The sequence below is a fragment of the Diuraphis noxia genome, unplaced genomic scaffold (genome assembly GCF_037042655.1).
Source record: "Diuraphis noxia isolate RWA-SAM2 unplaced genomic scaffold, SU_Dnox_SAM2 contig0003, whole genome shotgun sequence".
NCBI lineage: Eukaryota > Metazoa > Arthropoda > Insecta > Hemiptera > Aphididae > Diuraphis > Diuraphis noxia.
Genome location: NW_028301713.1, coordinates 4,360,743 through 4,384,189, shown reverse-complemented (window position 1 = coordinate 4,384,189; position 23,447 = coordinate 4,360,743). Strand labels below are relative to the sequence as shown.

The following is a 23,447-nucleotide window of genomic DNA, read 5'->3' as shown; positions in this document are numbered from 1 at the left end:
ATAAAATGTTTTTAGAGTGATTTTTATAATTTGAAGTAAATGATTATTCAATGGAGATTGATCTAAAATGTGGTCCGAAATTTGATTGAAAAGTTTATTAATTTGTAATTTTGATGAAGCCTTTATGGTAAGATATTGAATTATATTAGATTTTAAGGATGATAATGAGTGTTGATGAGATCTAAAGACTAATTCAGCAGTCTTGCATATTAATACAATATCTTCTGAAGGTTTAATCAAACCACCTCTATTTTTAATATTTAGTAATGTATTATTTAATACATTATGACCAGTATTGGTCAATACATTTAAACATATATGGCATGACACAGTTCTGAGCAATTTTCGTGTAATAAACCCACTTATATATTCAATTACATTATTCATATATGTCAATTCAGTGCTAGTGAATACTTCAATATTTTCTTTCAAATCATCATTGTCATCTTCAGCACATAAAATATCTAAATTGTCAACTAATATTTTGGATTTTTTAGATGAACTGATAGTTAATATTGGTGTATAATCTTGTACAGTACAGTTGGCTTGAGAAGATACTTTTAATTCTACATGTACAATCAAACGTTTGTAAGCTGCTTCGAACTGAGTAGGTGTAGGGTTATTTAGATTTTATAGAATAAAGCTTGGAAGAATTGATATGATAATATTTTATAATCCATGATACCCTTTAGTATTAGTCTGTCTCTCTCTCTGAATAGTTGATTTGCCTTTAATGGACGGGGGGTGAGGAAAGCGCAGTCCATCTCTTTATATGTCTATGTACTAATCACACATTTTTAACGATAATCGTAGCAGTACAAGTTTGTCAGTGTCGGGGAGTTGGTACCGCCGTAGACACGACCTTGCTGCTTGCATTGCACCGTTGCGGTGGACCGCCGACGCCGGACGGCACTACGGCAGTTTTGAATTTCGTTAATCCACCTCCGTCTTCCGTCTACTGATCTTTGTGACTCATAAAGTCATAATTCGTCTGTACATATCAATATATATTTACTCATTAGCTATTTGTTAATCATTAGTTGGTTTTTTAATTTCTCATTATTTGACAATCCCGTGAGACATCAGATAGACGAATTGGTGGCAAAGCGAAACCCAAAACCCGTTTGGAAAACCAACTGGAAACGCAACGCCGTCTTATCAATATTCATATGGGCGAGACGCTCGTCGGTTACGACCTCGGATCTACGACAACTATACTTGGGGAATTTTTGTTTTTGCCCGTCGATCGGCTGAAAACTGCGCAACGTTCGATTAGGGGGCCTCCGCGATCGCATGTTATGGATTCGTCGTTGGTCGTTGGCCTTTGTCGTCCGACTCCGACTCGTCCGTAACCGTCTTTCTCCGCCACCTCCACGACCACCGTCCCACTACTCCACCGCCTCCTACACCGGACGCCGCCTTGCGAGTCGTCGTCCTCCGCCGGGTGTCGTCGCCGTTAGTGGTTATCAGTCGTTGCTCGTCGTCCGGTGTAACGGTTTTGCGCACAACACGGCTGGTGCGGCCGTTCGCGTGACGTTTCTCCCGACTCGATCTCGTTCTTATTATTACTTATTTTTACGGTTTATCGCGTGTCATGCGAAATACGTTAAAAAAATTAAATTTATCGAAACATATCGTTCGTCCGTCCGCCGCCGACATTAGTATTATTATCGTCACACTATATTGTTAATACCGAATCGTTCGTCGTTACGCGTATCGCGCCTTTGTATCGTTATCGTTCGTCCCCCCCACCCTTCCCCCCACACACATACATACGCGCACACAGCCCTCGACTGGGTCCGTTGTGCTCGCCTTTTGGTCGTCGTCCGAAAAAAAACCTACGAGGCTACGACGTCAACATGCAAGTGGAAGAAGCGTTATTCGACGGTGTAAACTTGAAGCTGGCCATGGACATCAAGATCAAACGTACCGATGGTGAGCGATTAATGATTACTGTGTGCCCGCACGTTAAGTTTTGAAAATCTTGTCACGATATGTGTGCTGGTCAGTGAATAGGGTCTGTCTTGCCCCTTCGATTGGCTGGTCAAGTTTAGCTCTATCTACTTACCTAGTTGTGGCTAGCAGCAGGCTAGTCTTGGTTTGCCAACACAGCCATAGCTCTTACCTTATGTTTAGTCGTCATGGCTTGAGAAACATTCATATAATTATGTAACTTCCCTATCTAATATTAATGATTTACGGTACATTTATAGCTTTGTTTCTTCATTTTTTACTGTTTTGTTGAATGCGAAGAAAATCACTATGTGAGAATCTAATAATGGTCTTCAACACTGTCTCGTGATGTTGGTCTTCTAATGTCTTACCTTTTCACCGTCTTGCCATGATTACCTACCTGTCTTGGTAGGAACGAATTTTTTTGATAATTTTTCATTACTAGACATATTTTTCTGTTATTCATTATATTTCCCACATCTCCAATATCATATTATTTTAATTAGACAATTGAATTGAAATTTTAATATGCCTAACTAGATAATTACTTAGTTTGGGTATCTAAGTACTTACCGATTAAATTAAATATTCTTATTTTAGATGTTGTGTGTAATATACAAAAAAATCCCTACATACCTATTATATCATAAAATTAGATAAATTATGTGAGTAGGTAGTTCAATTACAGTTTGCTACCATACTTTTGTAATGATAAATTTTATGAATTTAATCAATTTTTAGGCACATATCTACCATTATTTTTACTCTTTTTAAATAAATACACCTTCGTAAATATAATTTTTACCTCCAGTTAAAAAAATGTACCAGTGTAATTAATAGGTAATCAATAGATTGTTAGTTTCTTATGTACCTAGCTAAGTAAAATTTTACTAAATAATTTAGTTTTAATTTTACCAAGTAGGTTTCTCATTTAATTTTTAAAATACAGTAGGTAATTTAGGCATAGGTGTCTGAATTTACATAACTCAGGATTAAACAAAACAACCTATTGAATGAGCCAAGGTACATATTCAAACACTTTTCTGTAAAAATATATGTGTGATAAGTACCTAGGTATTAATATTTTCCTGCTAATTTTATCTTTTACATGTTAAATCAGCGTTTTCCAACCTTTTTCCCTCGCGGCACCCTAATCCCAATTTAGCCGCGACACACTTGTCACTGACTTATAATTATATCTCGAATTATATGTATACATATTTTTTTTATACCTATCAGACTCATCATATTAAATATTAATACCAAAGTAGTTGTATATCAGTATAATACAAGGTATAATATTACTAGCAAACAGTTTAAAATGGTAAGATAGGAAAAAATATTATTATAATTATCCTAAATATTAATTAATTTATTGAAATGTAAAAACAAGATACATTACAATCACAGCAGACAACAAATGACTAACTGACTAATATTTTTAATTATTTAATAAGAAATAGTGAACAATATCCCCGATAAGAGAATCGTTTAAACTATTTTAACCAATTACCAAAATTTTACGTAAACGTTTATTAATAGCCGTGAAATTTCGTGGAACACCAATATGGACCTCGCATCACACCAATATGCCACGGCACACCGGTTGGGAAACCCTGTGTTAAATGTTTAGTTCTTAGTGTAGCTTTTAATATTTTATAAATTTACATATAATACCTATCGAGGTATATTATCAAAATTAGGTTGCTATCCATTTATTGATAGACATTTAAAAACTTAAAATATTTGGAATGCAAGTCACTCAGTGGATGACATTTTATGTTGGCATGTATCCAAACTTAAATGTTTGCTTAAGATGTTTATGCCTTATGAAGACCTACAAATAGATAGAACTGGATCAGTGATAAACATCATAGATATAAATTAGAAAATGCCTATGTTAGGTATAACTGTTATGTACCAATATTGCTGATAATTTTTTTAAATTATTGAATATGCAATCTTTCGTAATGGCGCATAATACATGGTAGATACCTCTCTGCACCTACAAACTGAAATTTCAATTGGTATTAACTTAAGTAAATCTTTGTAAATACAACTGTTAACTATATTAATCTATATTAGTACATAACCACTATTAGGTAGTAGGTACATATGATTGGACCTTGATGTATTCAGTATTTATATGATTCAAACACAATTTAAAATAATGAAGGTAGGTACCTAGCATACACCCACATACATAATTTATTGTTTATCTCTCATAAGTCATTACATATTATGAACCTATAGCTATATTTTTTGGTGCCTATGTTTAGTATTTTAGCACTGATAAAAATGCATTCATTTTTGTAGATTTCTCACTTATTTAAATTTACTCAGAATTAATAATTATTTTATAGCCTAAATATACCTTTAAATCTCTCGTTAAATCCATAAACTGTGTAAATATATTTAAACTCTAATTATTTATGATGCTAATAATTCCAGGCCATTTTCTGTAATGAATAATGGTCTGTTGTCTTTTATGTTTATTGTTTATGTGAATTAACAAAGAACTTATTGATAAATTGGCAAGAGCTAAAATACTATATTATATTGGCTACACTCATTTTTGGAAAGACCATAATATATAATAGTATCAAAAAAGCAAACCATTGACCAATGGACATTGTATAAATAGTTTTTAATTCTAATGTTATTTTTTACTAAATAAATAAATAAATAATGATAATATGTAACTACCTAATCATTACTGAACTTTATGCAGATGTACATACTCTTTAATTATTAATTAGATAATTGTTTATATTTAATTTAATTGTCTAAAGTTAGGGCAGTGTTCACAGTTATATTTTTTTGGTTGTAACTATTTTATTCATGATACCTAGGAGTAAAGTTTGTTTTAAGCACTCAAATATTTTTTACCAAATAATAAAAATGTCCTTGTTTTATTAAATGTTCAATGTAGTTTAAGAAAATGATTTTTATTTAATTACTTTTCCCCTCTTGGCCTAACTCCAAAATGTGGTATAACCTACTTACAAACTAAAAATGTATTACAAACATATTATCAAATATTATGTGTACCTATTTTGGACTTAGTAATGATTAATAATCTGAGTTTTAAAAGCTAGTAGCTATAGTTATTTTTTTTATCATAGAATATAATTTGGATATTTTGGAAGTTATAAGTATACATTTTATTACACATTAGTTATTAGCAAAGTTAGATGTTAGGTACATTGTTCATTGAGTTTATATATTATCAGAAACTTATAGATTGCTATATATATATATATATATATATAGGTTAGATTAATTATATGGTTATGGTAGATATCGATCGAGAAAATGTAGGTACCTAATTAATGAGTTAGGTAACATAGTTTATTTCTCCATTCATAATTTACTAACTAGGTAGTATTGTATACATTGTTGGTGTTTTACATGCTTTGTTTAATGCTACATCTCATTTACCTAATAGTTACACTATCGATGAAATCTAATTACTTGTCTTATACTTAATTTAATGTGATTGATTTAGTATAAAATTAATGTAATTTAAGACATTATGCTACATATTTGTAACTAATTAATTCTTGAAATTCAATACATACATCTTATAGAATTATAAATCTTAGGTATTTTAGTGTTTTATTATCAATATCTATCTTACTATATTTTTTTAGTGTTATTAACTAGTATGGAAATAGGTACCAAATAATTGTTTAAAAGTTTGACATTCCTCAAACCTAACTGATTTAATCTATACTAATTATAATTTATCTATATTGAGAAACTGATTGTTACTTTCTTTTTTGATTTCTATGTAATGTTTAGAATACATTATATTATACTCCTTGTGTCCAACTGTTAGTTACCAGTACATAGTTACGATTGTTAATACAGTTATTTGTCTTTTGTCCATAGTTATTGTAGGTACCTAGATTGTATATTGAATTAAAATTTGTTGTGTTGGATTAAAATATGTTTGGAAGTTGAAAATTTAGCACATTCATAAAGTAAGCTTTCCCAACTTGCTTTGTTTAATACATCTGTTTTAATTATTGCTACCTATTGTTATTTTATGTCTTAATATTAAATTCAAAATTTTTATTATGAGGAATCTTGAGTCAAATTTTGTAGACTAAGTAGCGTTTGCATATATTTAATTTAATATAGGCACTTATAATTAATGTGAAATTTCTGTTAGATATAAGCTATATTCTCGGCTATATCATATAACTGAAATATATACCTAGCTTTTGTTTCAGAAAATCAAATAATTTATCTTATAATACTAAGTATATATCCTTGTAAACCTCTAGCAATTTTATTTGGTTAAAATAGGTTTGTTTATAATTTTATTTTTTGAAAAGTACTAGGTGGTGGTAGTAAATTGTGTACTGGCTCATTTTTTTACCACCACCGTAGAATGTTAAGATCTTTATGTGTTAATAATATTTTTAGTAACATGTCCATGTAACTGCATTAAAGTGACAAAATTTGAATTAGTAGAAGTAGTTAATAATTGTGCTTTATTAACTATTGATTGTTTAAGTTTTACAGCTAGGTATGTGATTCAAGTTTAAATTATCTGTAAAAAAAAAATGAGTTTAAGTACTTTTACATATACTTTAAGTTGTATTAAGTAGTTAAAAAATGCTTTAAATTCATATATTATTTTTATTACAAATATGTACCTACTTTATTTATTCCTTTTTAAGTATAAAAATCATACAGCATGTAGTTAAAAATTGTTTCTGAAAAGTAGTAGATATGTATTTATATATATTTTAATTTGATTTATAATTTAAGATATTATTCACTACCCTTTTATATTATTAGGTACAAAAAGTATAATTTGTTCAAATAATAGGTAAACGTATTTTGTGTTTGGGTGGGTGACAAGACAACAGTTGTTTGACCTTCAGTAGTATCTTCTGTAGGCGGCCTGGCAGTCACAAGACCATATAAGGACGTCCAGAAAATGCAGACTCTAATGTAAGGGCCACTGTGTCTACAACATTAGGTCCAACTTTTTGTAGTAGGTATTAAAGTTTAAAAAAAACATCATAACGTTGGTTTTTCTTACCTACTTCTATAATACGCTAAAAATTCTTATCATTATGAAAATCTATTTTGAAGATATCTGTGCATTTTTTCTCTCTGATCCACGCGCAACTTAGAACATTTTGCATTTACAATAATGGTTATAACCATAATGATCTCTAAAATTAGAATGAGAATTTTTTTTATCTAAGGGAAATTATTATTATCTAAAACATCTCATAGGCCTTTTATTATATTTTAATTTTAAAGCAAGTTATGAGTATTTTGCGTAAAATTAAAGAAGCTTAAAACATACTTATATTATATTGTGTGTGGTCAGAGAAAGAAAAAATTTCACCTATATGGTATTTAATATCATAATTGAATTTCAACACGCATTACACATTTCATTCGTTCTCGATTCTTAGATATATTTTATTCATAATATTGTTAAAAACGTGGTTAATGGACTGAGTGTCATCTCCCTTCATCAATAATGATATCCTTACCCCTGGTTAAGCTTTGTATCGTCAACTATTTTATTCAAACAATAATATTGTATACTATGTAGGTGAATCGCAAATTAATAGAAAAATAATTTATCATTAAACTGTGTAGTTGTGTATTTTTGTTTTCCGATTAATAATAATAAATGTTTTAGTTTATCTATCATTACTTTAGAGTCACTTTAAATATTTCATATCTAGTCTAAGATAATTGGTTATTAATTATAACTCCCTTATTATTAATAGTTTAATAAAATTAATTATTTGCAATAGTAGATCTTTTAAATTTAGAGTGAGTACCTATTTTTTATTAAATTCAAACGCCTACTGAAACAATTTTTTGCTACCTACACAATTATTTACCTCGCAATTTAGTGTGAAAACTAAATATACGAAAATATATTCTACCTATAAATCAATCCGATCAATAGTTTTAGATGCCGTGAACTTAAATTACATTTTAGTACTACCTATACTAAAACAATTATTCGTAGATATAATATATATCCATTTCTATATTTGCATAGATTATGTATTTACGTATATTATTTATATATTAAGTAAATCGGGTATTAATAATTTTATTTTTTTTACTGATTTAACACACTGAATTACAATGTTATTCAATAATTTTAAAAGTGATTTATTTAAATTAAATTTTATAATTAATAGTTTAGGTTATTCTTATTACTTATACTTATCGAAAATTAACGATGATTGATGAATAATATAATATAATATGATTTATGACATAATAATGTACCGGTTGGCGGTTATTAATTTATTATCCAGTTGTGTACCTATTATAATATCTAATTCTTCCAGAAGATAATAGGAATATCCCATATAAGTAGGTATTTATATATTTATAGAGTTTAAAAATTCGTTAATGATTAAAATAATAGTAATATCTGGTTTGTTTAATTTGAAAATCTATTTGGAATAACAATTGGGTTCCTTTAAAATGGATATTTATAATGACGTTACCTATGAATGATTCCACTTATTGTTATTATTTTATAACTTACGTTTTTTAGGTATAATATGTTTCTTTTTTGAAAAATGCAAAATGTATTATTATCTATGGCTTAAAATATCTTTAGAAATGTTTCATTAAGTATGATTTCAAAAATCAATATTTTTTATTCATTTTTGTGATAATTTCACATGTTTATATTTAACAATATAAACATGGGTTAATCCTTTAGATAATTTATGCAATAAAATGTACGTGATTATTTTTATCAATTTATACTACTACTATTATTATTTAGAGTTCTGATTAACACTCTAAATAATTGGAATTTATAAGTATTTTTATTCCAACATAGTTTAACTTGAGAGTTAAAATTGAATCCCACAATTTCAGATTTTTTGTTTAAATTAGCTACTTCAAAATTTTTAAATTAAAATTTATTTTTATTTTTTCATGTATTTTTTTATGGCTTTTAAGAACGGGAAATGAAAAAAATAAGTATGTTTTGAAACTTGGAAATAAAACTTCTAAATTCTTGTTTTGCGTTTGTTTTATTCAAAGACGGAAAATTACCGCTTCCCTCCTCTAATAGCTTAATCGATTGTCTTTTGTTGTGTGATATACGCCCATATTATGAGAGGTTTCCCATTTTGAGGATAATTAATTTTCAGTGCTAAAATGTTTATGGATATTAGAGGTATCAGGTAAATTTTATAATTTGTTGCATTTACTGTATAATTGGTTGGAAATAAGTTTATATTAAATAAATTATGCACTTGTATTAAAATACTGAGATCATTATCATAATCACAGAACATTACTAGATATTTTGTTGATTATTACTCATTAGGAATTGATCTATATACGTAGTACTTTATAGGTTATATCTTACACTGATGTTTGCCATTTCGTAGTAGACGTGTTGGATTTAAACTTAAATTTGTCTTGGACTGGTTTTCCACTTATTTAAATTGATACATGGTTGCTTAGAACTTGTGTGTGATTCTATTAAGTTAAGATCCTTGCCATAGAATCTAATACTTAAGTTATGTTGTATAGTATTAAATGTTGTGAAATATTTTTTGTGTTTTTGTTTAGTTTTTAATTTTGTTGTATTATTTATTGGTTAACTTATATATATATATATATATTTTTTTTTGTCGTATGGCGCTATGTCCGGGAGTAGGCCCGAAGGTCTAGTTCAGACGCCTGTTTGGCAGAATTTCTATTGGGGCACCCGTAGGTTTCTGCCATGCCCCGGAGTGGGGGATGGCGGCACTTGTTCTCCGGACACCATAACTTGCCCGGAGAAAAATGCCGCCCGATGGTCGAGGATCGAACCCGGTCCGGCTAAGCCACAGCCGACGCGCGACGCGTTAGACCACTCGGCCATCTCGTCCCCCAAATATTATATTCCCACTTATATTAAATTACTATGAATTGAACAATTACTATTATTTCTTATAATTGTAATTTTTTGTATTACAATTTAAGACTGTTTATCAAATTATTAATTAGGTAGTAAATTTGGCTTCATAAAATAAATAGTGGCATTAAATACCAAATTACATCTTATTAAGTCAATTTCATTATTATTTTTCAAAACTGTCATTTTTCACTAATTTATTAATTTGTTTATTTAGAATTAACATAGAAATTATAAATAATTATTTACCGGTCCGAGGACTAGTTAAAATGTAACAATAATATTGTTAAATATAGTTATTATTTTAACCATAATATAATTAAAACAACTACAATTTCTTTCCATGGTAATTAGTAGCTTTGTTAGTAGGTATGTATAGTTTTTTGTAATTTATTTTCATGTGATCTATATGATTTTGTTAATAAATTATAAAAATGGGAATTTCCTCTTATAATTCATAAACCATCTAATGTTACGTGTATTTTACTTTAAAATATTTTTTCATTTTTCTTAGTTTCAACACTTCAGGCGTTAGCATAATATGGGAAGTAATGCTAACGCAGTTTACCATGTATATGTAATCCTTTCCTGATATATGTAATCATGAAAATGAGTATTAATACATGATTAAACAAATTTAAATTACACTTGAATTTTATGATTTTTTCAAGTGCATCTATTGTAATTTTATATAGACTTAATGTCTTAATATTATTGTCTGTGTGAAATATAAACAAAACATTTTTGAGCTTTTCGTTCATTAAACTTAGATTTAATAAATATTAATCTATATAATATAGTGTTAAATATAGTAATTTGCTCAACAGTTTTTAAGTTCTATTTTTTTTGTGGTTACGTATTTTTTATTTTACTCATTATGGCGATTACAATCTATTCAAGTTTAAAGTACCTATGCAATTTAGATTCCGTGAAAAACGAGGAAGTAAATAGTTTTGCATTGTGCTTTTATTAGTTTTTTTTAGATACCGATTTATTATTGGTGGACGTTGTGTCGTGGTTTATTGTAATTTATAATTAAAAGTCAATCATTAAATTAATTAGTATTTGGCGTATAGTTTTCTTATGAATTTATTGTTATTGTTTATAAGGATTTAAATTTTTTTTTTTTATAAATAATTGGAATTTTAATTTTTCTTAAAATATTAAATTGATATGTGAAATGCTTAATTTTTTTAGTCTATAGTTAATAGTTCTTTTTTATTTTATTGTTAAGAATGTTATCATACGATTTTAAAATTCAATTTGAAAAGTTTTTATTGAAGTTTCAAATGTGTGAGTTATATACGTAATTGTTGAAACTATTAATTTTTTTCTATGCTATATACATTCGTATAGATGCGTGGTTTTGTTATGATTTTTTAATTCGTACCTTCTGATACTTGGCTATCGATATATCAATAAGACAGAACTATAAAAGTCCATACATTGAGCAAATCATGAAATCCTTGGCGGATTCTGAATTATTTCCAAATAAGGTTGTAAGTTATATTTTTAATTTATATCTCTGTTGCCTATTGTTTCTAAAAATATTTGATTCCTTAAAACTGTTTTCAAGTAAATAAAAGAAGCTGTATAAAGTACAATAATTAACAAAACACGTAATAATAAATAATTAGTCAATATCTAAATTTACCTATAAAAATACGTTTGATGAAACTCCAGGATTGGCATTCAATTTATCAGACGAAAAATTGCATTGACAGCTGCAACTTGCCTTAATATATTATGTATATATTACTTTGGATAAATTGTGTAACATACTGATCGATTTAGAGTTTTTTTGTAACGAGTTACCATGGCCTCCAGACGTTTAGATACTATAATATGTATTCATCCTAACTACATTGTTTATTATACCGTGTATGGGGTGGGGGCTGCTCTGTGCCTGGTACGATTTGCAAACCATACTTTACGGACAACACCGCCAGTATTGTACCTAATGAACGTTGAATAAGTAAAGCAATTGAAAGTTTCGCACGTTAATTTAAATAAATTCGTGGGTAAAATTAACATCCGCCGTGTGTATGTTTAAAAAATCCAACCAGTTAGTCGTGAACCGATCGTTATAAAGGTTAGCTTATAGTTCCAGTTTTTTTGCCGATTTCACAGTATCTCCGTATTTTAAATGTTGGTCATTAACCGTTTTGATAAATTATGTCGTCGTGGATTAAAAAGAACTTATCGTGTTTTCAACATGACAAACGCCGTAACGATTGTAGGTGCAAGTGCAATAAAAGTGTTGGTTCGATGTCTGATAAAAACATTCAATGTAATTTTGATGAAGAGTTCAACAGGCAGTGTTTTGGAAATCATGTGGATAATACGGGTTAGTGCGAGGGTTAGTGCTTGTATAAAATATATAGGTATCACGTGTGCAATGCTTGGAAAGTTCCTTTAAAAAAAGAATTAGTTCTCGTTCCTGTTCCTAAATATAGAACATTTTTCGTTCCTCGATAATTTTAAAATAGTATTAATATGATTTGTAGCGATAATTGTTTAGTTAGGTAGTTGTTTTGTTTTTAAAGTGATTAATTTGTTTATTTCATACAAGTTAAGACCATCGTGAATTCGTGACTGACTCGACATTTTTGTAAACATCGTCAATATTATTGTGTATTGTTGTATAATATAGCTCATTATAATATTGACTAATTAAAAAAAAAAAAATTAATAAATCTTGTCATAAAAACGATTTAAATTCCCTATATTTAAGAATATATAAACAAAAAAAGGAACAAATACAATTTTTCATGTTCTTCTAAAAAATGAACAAAATTCCTTTATGTTACTTTACTCGGAAAAGGAACTACGTTCCCGCTAGGTTCCTGAAAATCGAATAAAATCACTGGAACAAGTTCCTTCCAAGCATGTGTGTAATTAGCATATAATTTTTTTCTTTTTTAAGAAACCGTTTGTCTTGTCTAAATAATTTATTCGTTTCTTAAACTTAACAATTTCATGTTAAGTAATTATAAACGTTATATATATTGATTGTTGACAATTTAAAAACAGTTGTTTTGTATTTACAGTCGATATTAATTATTATGTTAAGCACGCGAACATATCATCTAATTGTTAATATATGTTTGAGAAAAGCAAATTTAAATGTTGGAACTACAAACCTCGGGGTGTCATCAACGGATGACTCTCCATTCACGTCACATAATATCTGATCTTATTCCATTATAGTCATGTTCATCGCGACTAAATATTACCTCTGAGTAGTTACTTTTTTCAAGCCTCATGCCTTCAGCCTTGTATGTTGTATGCATATTTTTTCTCTTCTTCTCTTTCTCCACATAAACTTATTGTAAGGATTATTTAAGATCGTATATTTCTGATTAGAAATTTTAAAAAAAGTGTTTGATTTCTCTTATTTTGTATTATAAGAACTATCAATAGAATAATCCAGAAAAATAATTGTTTTGCTCGCTTCATTAAGTATTAAAGTTCTAAAAAATAATTCTTCAAACGTCGTATATTATACAACCATTATTCGTTTTATTGTGTATAATATATATACCTATATATATTCCACCCCGATTTCATGTATCTAATACCTATCTATTATATTAACATATTACACAATTCATGATTAGTTTGTTACTACCTTAATTTTACGTACAAATAAGGATCTACGATTATTCTATTTGCAACTTTTGGCTGTCTAATTTATTGTTGTATAATAGTAATCTATTTATGTTTTATGACTAAACTAAGGCTGGTAGTATTTATGGTTACCGTTATTTGGTAATTACATTGATTCCTAAAAATACAGTACACGTTTATTCATAAAAATTATATCTTTTATAATCATAATAATAATAATCACCAACATAATTTTTAGAATTTATGTTAACTTCTCTTGAGTATAGTTTATGTATACATATTTCTGTTTTACTAAACCCCCTTTTTTGTTTTAACATAATATGCAATTTAGCATAGGCACTGAAAATGATGGTGAAGTCATCATTTGGCGGTGGGACTTAGTTTTGAAGTTAGAGATATTTGAAGTCCAAGATCTATCTAGGGTAGTTTTACATAGGTGGTAGCAAGTTAAGGGATGCTTTTTATTTTAATTGTCTTAGTAAATTGACCATACCTGGTGCATATGAAAATATTACCAATTGCAATAAGCTAAAACATTAAAACTAAGTTCAACCGTCAAATTCTTACTTCACCATCGTCCATTTTACCATGAGTACATTAATATAGATAAAAGGGTAATCGGAAAATCAGAAAAGTTCCACTACTAAATTCATCGAAAATACCGATTACCAAGGTACGGCGTTTTTGGTATTTACCAAGGTGTTGTATTTCTAGTAATTGTCGAGGTAATACCGTACATACTGGGATCAAAATTTGAAATGCTTCTTGCCCTACTTTAAAACAACCCATTGCAAATTTTAATTAAATATTGTCATGTTTTTTTTTTTAAAGACAAAAAATGTAAACAGCAATAGTGTTCTTCTGCGCCGTTATTACTGTAAAACATTCAATTCTCTAAACCATATTATGAAAAATAAAAATGAGTGTTACTGTGACCCATCTTGCCATCTTGGTGTGTCTCGAAAGGTCATTGCACGAAGATTGTTCATTAATCGTTATTATTCGATTATAATCAATTAATTCGGCACTAAATTATTTTATTTTACTTGTTAGTTGTTTGTACCATAAACATTTAAGTTAATAGAATTATTTTTTTGGAGCCTAGATTATTTCTAAACTGCTTCTAAAAAACACGTTGGTTGTTTTAATTCGTTACATTGTTTTTTGAAGTTCTAGATTAAAGTTAGAACCTTTTTTTAACATTACATATCTAATGTATATTGTATAAATTATTTTACTTTTCGATATTATTAATTCATTAATCATACTAATGCTGTATTATATTGGATGGTCCAGCAATTTTACGAATTGAATGGACTACTTTTTAATATTCAAGGATCCATAAAATTTTCAAAAGACACTTGTTGAATTCGTAGCATATGATATGCGGTATCGTGTTAGTAATTTCTCGTAAAAAAGAAATTGTTAGGTACTTGTTCAAATTACTCGATTATGTCCCATATGTTCCAATTATGTAATTACATAATAGTCAAACAAATTCCAATTAAAAAAAAAAAAGAGTTCGAATACAGCTCCTAGCTGTTTATAGTAACTCGTTTGTCGTTTCGCATCACTCACAATGAAACGATGTTTCATTATTTATATAAACTTAAGTAGTAAAGATAATGTTTTTTTTTTATCTGTAAAACAATTTTGAGTTAAAAGTATATAGTGTGCTTAATTCTAGACGTAGTTAGAATGTTATGAAATTATGATTAAAATTACGTAAATCAATTTTGATGCCAAAAAAAGTATCAAAATCACAAATAAACTACTGAAAAAACAAAATAATTTATTGATTAGGATTAATGAAATTAATAAATCAAAATAAAATGCTCATATTATGTATAATTAATAACTTTTTCTCCCTTCTAGAATCGTGTGTAATCTGGAATTAGCAGAATGAATTGTTTGTATTTATTGCATACTAAGTACGATTTAAATTTAAATTTATGACGTACCATAATGCCCAGATGTTGATGATTAATAAAATATTGCTTAAAATAGATTTAACTAAGATTTTTATTTTGTTGTTATCGATATTTATATTTATTTAAGAAATATTTTGTTTTATGTTTATGTTGGTTGTAACCAGGTCATGTTTTGTGGTCATTTTATCATGTTTATAGTGATCACAAAAATGTTACCATAGTTTCCATATATTATAAGTTTATAAGTATGGTGTTTAGTGTTGACTGTTGACCCTTCCCTTTCATTCAAATTTATATCCACACCAATAGGGTTTAGTTTAGGCTCAGCTCATGTTGTTTCCTGTTTGTAAATATGTTCCTATGGGCAACCTTGTACAATATTAATGAACATGGAAATAATTTGTAAAAGGTCAAGTTCATTGTCATTTTAGTTGTTGTACAGGTACATTACTATATTCCCTTAAGAATAATGTCCAATAAATAATTATATCATTATTGGTTGATTTTATTCTGTAAAGATATGTTTTTTAAGTAAGTAGGTATATATATATAATATATATATATATAATACCTACCTTGCTATTGAATAATATTTATTACTATTATTAAATGTTATACCCAAAATGTATTTTTACATTTTTTTCTTAGTATAAAGTATTTACTAACAATTTATATTTATAGTTATTTAAATTTAAAATTTTTTCTTTTGTTTTCAGGTCGTATCCACAAGGCAGTTGTGTCTAGGATGAATCCAGATACTAGAAGCATTTCAGTTGAGTGGCTAGAAAATGGTGAAACAAAAGGCAAAGAGGTATGACAAACTCTTAAGATTCAAATTTTATTTCAATTTATTTCTCACCATTTGTTTTATTTATAGATTGATTTAGATGGGATCTTGGAACTGAATCCTCAATTACGTTCAAATATTCCTAGTATTAATATGGTTGCTCAAAATGGTACTAATATACCAACAACAAGCAAGTTAGCAAGGGTAAATTTAACTTTTATGATGACTTTTTATTGTGTACAAATTCAATGAGGCTTTAACTTAACATTAAGAAATTAGTTATGAATCAATAATATTTTTTAATTTAAGATGTAATAGCTAGATATTATCTCTCATACTAATTATACACGAGCTGTAGTAATATCTTAAAGAAAAATTCAATATACAGTGAAACTCATCTTAAAAGACACCTCTCTTAACTGACTTTTTATGGTCCTGTGAATGTCCCTTATAGGCAGGTTTTACTGTAATAATAAAAAAACCCAGTTAACTAAGGTTAATTATTCAAATGCTAACAGTTGTCAGTTGTGTTAAAAATGGTACCAAATGTTATTGTCACCTTTGTGTGTTCGATAGCTAAAACAAGTTTCGATTTGAATATTGTTTTGTTGGTGATCGATGAAGTCATTGATGAAGTATAAAAGACATTAGTTACCTGCCGATATATATTTCTTATGAAATTCTGGGCCTCTCTTAGTTTATACATTTTAGTTATAAATGTAATGTAATACAATTTAAATAATTTATAATAACAATAATAATTAAATATTCACATTTATATTTTCAGTATTCCACAAAAGCCTCGATACAAGCATTTACAAATAATAAAGGCAAGTATTTATTTTACTTTGCTAATTTAATAAATAAAAATTTAAATATAATTAGATAACTACAGTATATATAAAAAAAATTTAAATAAAAATAATAAATTGAAGAAAAAAGTGTATGTTAATTCAATAACTATAAATATTCTATTTTTTATGTATAATTTTTCAACTATAAAGCTTAAGTTTTACCGCTTTTATTTTTAAATTTAATTACTGATCAAAAATTATTGAAATTTTTAAATATTAAACTGTATAATACAGGAAATCATTTTAATGATATTTACATTTTTTAGGTTCTTATAAAGGAACAAAACCAGTTAGTAGACAAACCAATCATTATTCACCTGCAGTGAATGGCACTGGAGAAGTTTTGTCAACAACTGTCCCATGTACACCTTTAAACCCTCCAACCCAGTATCAACAAATTCCTGTGTTAAAACCAGCTGATCCTCCACCTCAAACACAACAATTAACCCATTTGTATAGCAATAATACGGCAGGAGCAATCCGTGGCTCAAATACTACTGCAGCAACATCAGCTGCAGCTGCCGCTGCTGCTGCTGCAGCCGCCAAAGACAGGCGAAGTAATGTTGTTAAGGAAGTAGCTAAATTGAAAAAAAACCGAGAAGAAAGGCGACAACGTCAAGCTGAATTAAAAGAAGAAAAAGAAGCATTAATGAACATGGACCCTGGTAATCCAAATTGGGAATTTCTTGCTATGATAAGGTGTGATTGTTATAAATAACCAACTTAATTCAGTTGCCATTTAATATTTATATGCAAATGTTTTATATTTTAGAGATTATCAATCTAATTTAGATTTTAAACCTTTGAGAGACTCTGAAGTAGTTGAAGATCATCAAATTACTGTTTGTGTCAGAAAAAGGCCGCTCAATAAAAAAGGTATTTTATTTTTAAAATATTTTGAGTTGATGAATAACATAACTTTTCATGCTATTATTAAAAAAAATACTTTAAAAATTTGTAAAAAAAAAAGACTGTTATTATATTTATAATTATTTCCATTTCCAGAATTGATTCGAAAAGAAGTTGATGTTGTTGCAATACCATCTAAAAATCAGGTTATTGTCCATGAACCAAAAAACAAAGTAGATCTTACAAAATACTTAGAAAACCAGCATTTCCGATTTGATTATGCCTTTGACGAGACTTGCACCAATGAGACGGTGTATAAGTTAGTAATAAATTGATAATTTAATTAATAATTGTTTTCATTTCATAAAAACATATTTTGAATTAAACTATTTTTATTTCAACTAGATATTCTGCAAGACCTCTTGTAAAAACTGTATTTGATGGTGGCATGGCCACATGTTTTGCTTACGGACAAACCGGCAGTGGTAAGACTCACACCATGGGTGGAGATTTCCATGGTAAAACACAAGACTGTAAAAAAGGCATTTATGCAATGGCTGCTAAAGATGTTTTCCGTTTTCTTAATTCACCTAGTTATTCAGCATTAAATCTGGTTGTTACTGCCAGTTTTTTTGAAATTTACAGTGGCAAAGTAATTGACAATAATTAATTATTCATTTATAATGATTAATTATTAAAGTTTATTTACATTTATCCTTAGGTGTTTGACTTGCTGGGTGATAAAGCCAAATTAAGAGTACTCGAGGATGGTATGCAAAAAGTGCAAGTAGTTGGTCTTACTGAAAAAGTAGTCACTACAGTAGATGAAGTTTTGAAAATAATCAATGATGGTAACAGTGCTAGGTAAATATTTATATTTTTTAATAATTAATGATTGAACAATACCGTGAAAACATACATTTTTTTGTCTTAGAACTTCAGGTCAAACATCAGCAAACAGTAACTCTTCAAGGTCTCATGCTGTTTTCCAAATCGTATTACGTATCCCAGGCTTAAATCAAATACATGGAAAATTTTCATTGATAGATTTAGCTGGAAATGAAAGGGGTGCAGATACATCATCAGCCAACCGACAAACACGTAATAATTTTTGAAAATTCTTTTTGATTATTTATCTTTATTTATCTGTAATTTATTTATTTAACTCAGGAATGGAAGGTGCAGAAATAAATAAATCTCTACTTGCATTAAAAGAGTGTATTCGTGCTCTAGGGAAAAAAGGTTCTCATTTACCTTTTAGAGCAAGTAAATTAACACAAGTACTTAAAGATTCCTTTGTTGGTGAAAATACTAAGACCTGTATGGTGAGTCAATTTTCACAGAAATATATAGTGTATATTATATAAAATGTTTTTGGTAAATATATGTATAATAATAATTTTAAACATTTTTTTAGATTGCAATGATAAGTCCAGGACTTAGCTCATGTGAACACTCTCTGAACACGCTCCGTTATGCTGACCGTGTTAAAGAATTGGATGCATCAGATCCTGCTGCTGAAGAAGTTCAAGTGCCTATGTATTCTTCACCACCAAATCGTTCTCCGAACATGTCTCGTAATTTACAAGATGTCAGTATGGTCGATGATGATTTAGCAGCACTAAGATCGCTTAATGTTAGTATCCTAAATGTATATATATGTTGTAGTTATTTTTTTTTTTAAATACAGTTATAAAATTTAAATTAAATTGAATTATTAAAGAAATTTGTTCTGATAGGAGGGTGAATTGTCTGCTGACTTGTACAATTTTCACGAAGCTGTTTCCCAACTGCAAGAACAAGAAGATGAAATGCTAGAAAAACACAAGTCATTAATAGAATCTGGACAGAAATGGTCACAAAAAGAAAAACAGTTGTTGGCAATGACTAAACACGTTGACTACGATCAAGATGGTAACCAAGATCAAAAAACCTGTTTTCTTGTAGCTCTCCAACTTTTAGCTTTACCCTTCGCTTATGCTTTTTTTTTTTTTTTTATTCTCCCATTGCTGGAACTTGGCAATTTCCAAATGAAATAATCCAGCTTATTGTTATAAAAATCAAAAAAAAATCCTTTGTTGAATTTTTTTTGAATTTTGAATTAACTTAATTTTCTTAGTATTTCATCAGTATTATTTATTATTTATTCTTAAGCATAGTTTTATAATATTACCTTTGGAGTGTTTATTTTCTTCTCATCTTTGATATTTTGATATTGCTACATTTATTTATTTTTTTTGCATAATTTTGTTGTTACTTGTGTATTATTATTCAAATTTTTCTTACGACTGTTTGAAACATATTATGTATGTGATATAAACAATATTATTACATAGTTATTTCGATTAAGTAAAAAAAAAAAAAAAAAACAATTGAGACTCAAAAGATTTTTATTTTCAATATGACATTTCACTTAAAAAGGCGCACATTTAAATCATATTTATAAATATTTCAGAAATGAGGAACATTAATTGTAATGTTTTTTCTTTTAATCGTAGTTTCTAATATTTTTTAATTTTTAATTTTTATAGCTGCGTATAACTTGTACTAGAGAGTTTATCTTTAAATACACTTTACCAAGATATAGATGTACAAAATTCCAATATCCAATATTAATTATTGAATATTTAAAAATAATTTTTTTTTATTTTTATTTCTGAAGTCTAAAAAATTAGAATATATATACATATGTATATATTTAAACCAATCTTAATATTAGTATTCTTTGTTCAATTTCTAGTGAAATTTTCTAGTAACCTACTTTAATTTAATTTTAACATTTATCTGAATTTTAAGGTATGTGTATAAAAGAAATAAGCCGTCCAACTGTTAACCATTAGTATTATTAAATAAAGCAACACGAGTAATTTAAAACATACTTTAATTAGAAAATGAAGTTGTCTGTCCAATTGCTCATTTAAAACCCGTCAACAGGTTTAAGTCTATCTAGTCTTTATTAATGTTTGTAATTTTCACTAACATTTTACCATTATTTATACAACCAAATATTATTGCATTTGTTCACAGTTACGCATTTATACTTTGGTAGCTTGTACTATAAGGTTGACTCCTTGTATTTATTTATTTATTTAATATAATATGTTTAAAAAATTATTTTTATCAAAAGTATTTTTTTTTACACTCCTTGTTTTTTTTTTTCTATTACATTTAAAATGGCCGATATTGTTAGTACTGATGTTTTAGTAAAATACCTGGTATTAAGTTGGTTTTCTTGATTGTGTGTGTCTGCTTTTTGATTTTATGAATTATTATGTACCTGTGTTCATTTGAAATATTTTTTGATTTATTATTAAATGTTATGGATCATTGGAGTGTTGCATTCTAAATTGTATTGTTTTTCCAGCGTATTCATTGCAGCTGCTCAATTTGCTTCAAACCAGATTAGCTGCAAATCAAGATCTAGTTGAAACTGTGCTTGCATTCAGAAAACAGTTGACAACTGAAGAACAATTCAGTCAGAACATAATTAGAGGCAGCCACCGTTAGAGACAATGTTATTTTATTATTGTCCTCTATGTGTACTCGTTAAGTCTTTGTTTTTGTAATAAAATAATATGATGAAGTAGAAAACGCATGAGAACATTTCTATTTTTGTCATATAGATACTGATTTTATGTGATTTTTTCAGTGATGCTACTATTAATGGCCAGCAAATACTTGTAAACTCTAACAAGTGTTTGCCGGTTTTACCTACTTAATAATTTACTACATCGCTTTAATTAAGTTTTTAACCTCAAAGAACTAAACCCTTATTATTGTTACGAGCATTATAAATTTGTTCTTCTAACTTTAAATACCTTTAGTTATATATATTTTTAATTATATGTATTTTTTCTTTTAACAAGCATTTATTCGTATTTTTTTATTTTTTACTATAAATTCACATATTATTTTAATATATTATATCTTAGCAGTTATTTAATTACAACTTTTCTAATAAAAACATACTATAAAGGAAAAAGCAAAATTAAAATTCAATATTCAATCAAGTTTTTTTGAATGCCTATTTTTGTAAAATATAAAACAATAATATAATGTTACAATAATATTTAATTAAACCAAGAAAACTATTATTACATTTATTTTATTGTTTATGTGCAAATAGTTGTTCAGGCTTTACAATGTTGGAATAAGTACCTATTTTTTTAACATTTTTTGTAAGTCCTATGTTTCATTGATTATTAATGATTGGAGTATAATTTTTTAAAACAAAATTATTTTCGAGTTTTTCTTTTCTTTTGTGTTTATTGTTACTATATTTTATACTATACTTTAATTTTTTTAGGACAATGCTCAGTGCTAACCTCTGTTTATAGCTATTACAGACCATTATGCAATGTGCTTTTTATTATTTAAAGTTAACTGTTACTACCTATATATTATATTTGAATGATATTCATTTACATGAATATATGTGTTAAATTGTTTTTCAAATGTTGACATTTTTGAATTTGGGAACTAATAATTTTTTATTGAAAAATACTAAGCGATATTAACACTTATAATCATATTTAAAAAATAAAAAAAGCTTACCTTGTTATAGTTCATTGAAACTACTAATATATATTATTATATTATATGGTCAATGATCAGCATAAATATTTTTTTCTGTTTTTGTTTTATATTCTATTTAAATTCTCCACAATTCACTTACGTTTACACATTCATTTTTTGTTGATCATCAGCAGGGATCAGACAAAGTAACTTAAATATAGCATAATAAATATTGAGATATATTGTAGGATGATAATTATTTTTATTTTATGAGTATTCAAAATTATCTGAAAAATAATTATTGGTAACTGTTTATATATTTTTTTTTTGTGTTGCGGTTATCTCCTATATATGAAAAATTAAAAATTTATTCAAATTCTAAATTGCTTAATATCTTTTTAACATTTTGAGCGGAGCAATGCATTGATTTAAAAATGTTAAAATTTGTTAAGGTACCATCATTAAAATGAGCATTAAAAAATTTTAAATGTTGAAAGTGATTTATGTTAAATTGAATATAGTTACTTTATATTGACAGTTTGAGTTTAAAATTACAGGTCTTATTCAGTCATAGGTAAAAGTGTAATATTAATCACCTAAATACCTTTTTAAAAACTTGATAAATTTTGACATCTGACATTAATCTTTTTTAGTAAAATTTGAAAGAAGTCATGAACACTTTCACAACCTTGTAATAACAAATTCTAAACCAAACATTTAACCAGAGTAAAAAAAATAATTATTTTTATAATATAAATTGTCAATTTAAAAGAGAAGGGCAAAGTTCCATTGGGTTACTTTTTAGAGAAACTTTTGGGGGCTTCAATATCAGCAATATTGCAATCAATCTAAAAGTTATTTAGTGCCATATTTTAAGAGCCCTATTTTCTGACCCTTGGCATCGACTAGGGTCCATGGCCCAGTACCACATTTTTGCTAGTGGGCTCCGGCTCATGTGTTGAAACCAATGACGTAGATGATTAAGGATCCAGATTGGTCATAAG

The 23,447-nt window shown here is 27.8% G+C and overlaps 1 protein-coding gene across 2 annotated transcripts; it reads left to right on the top strand.

The window, feature by feature from the left end:
* Positions 1–918: 918 nt before the first annotated feature.
* Positions 919–22,358, top strand: Klp10A (kinesin-like protein 10A). 2 transcript variants are annotated; one of them, XM_015510455.2, is made up of 14 exons: positions 919–1,935; positions 16,155–16,249; positions 16,316–16,429; positions 17,013–17,055; positions 17,346–17,778; positions 17,852–17,955; positions 18,085–18,247; positions 18,334–18,580; positions 18,650–18,792; positions 18,863–19,029; positions 19,099–19,253; positions 19,346–19,564; positions 19,668–19,842; positions 21,293–22,358. In XM_015510455.2, the coding sequence occupies exons 1-14, from the start codon at positions 1,860–1,862 to the stop codon at positions 21,433–21,435; spliced, it is 2,277 nt and encodes a 758-aa protein (XP_015365941.2). In that variant the 5' UTR covers positions 919–1,859; the 3' UTR covers positions 21,436–22,358. The 2 variants fall into 2 exon arrangements, with proteins under 2 accessions (XP_015365941.2, XP_089080471.1); XM_089224345.1 differs by lacking the exon at positions 919–1,935 and adding an exon at positions 11,979–12,224.
* The last annotated feature ends 1,089 nt before the right edge of the window (positions 22,359–23,447 follow it).